Source organism: Colobus angolensis, unplaced genomic scaffold (assembly GCF_000951035.1).
Source record: "Colobus angolensis palliatus isolate OR3802 unplaced genomic scaffold, Cang.pa_1.0 Scaffold519, whole genome shotgun sequence".
NCBI classification, from domain to species: Eukaryota; Metazoa; Chordata; class Mammalia; order Primates; family Cercopithecidae; genus Colobus; species Colobus angolensis.
The window spans coordinates 530,508-530,882 of NW_012118699.1; the positions used below are offsets into that span (position 1 = coordinate 530,508).

Genomic DNA, 375 nt, shown 5'->3' on the forward strand with positions numbered 1-375 from the left:
GAAGCCTTCGGAGACCCTGTCCCTCACCTGCGCTGTCTCTGGTTACTCCATCAGCAGTAGCTACTGGAGCTGGATCCGCCAGTCCCCAGGGAAGGGACTGGAGTGGATTGGGTATATCAGTGGTAGTGGTGGGAGCACCAACTACAACCCCTCCCTCAAGAGTCGCGTCACCATGTCAGCAGACACGTCCAAGAACCAGTTCTTCCTGAAGCTGAGCTCTGTGACCACCGCGGACACGGCCGTGTATTACTGTGCGAGAGACACAGTGAGGGGAGGTGAATGTGAGCCCAGACACAAACCTCCCTGCAGGGAGGCGGAGGGGGCGGGCGCAGGTGCCGCTCAGGACCAGCAGGGGGCGCGCGGGGACCACAGAGC

At 61.6% G+C, this 375-nt stretch overlaps 1 protein-coding gene across 1 annotated transcript in view; it reads left to right on the forward strand.

Annotated features, from left to right (window-relative positions):
* The window catches only part of LOC105525116, an 11,189-nt gene that overhangs the window by 267 nt on the left and 10,547 nt on the right, over positions 1-375 (forward strand). Inside the window, exon 3 of the mRNA XM_011960629.1 lies at positions 1-281. This exon is cut by the window's left edge and continues 3 nt beyond it. Coding sequence (XP_011816019.1) covers positions 1-281 — 281 coding nt within the window. The remainder of the gene's footprint in view (positions 282-375) is intronic.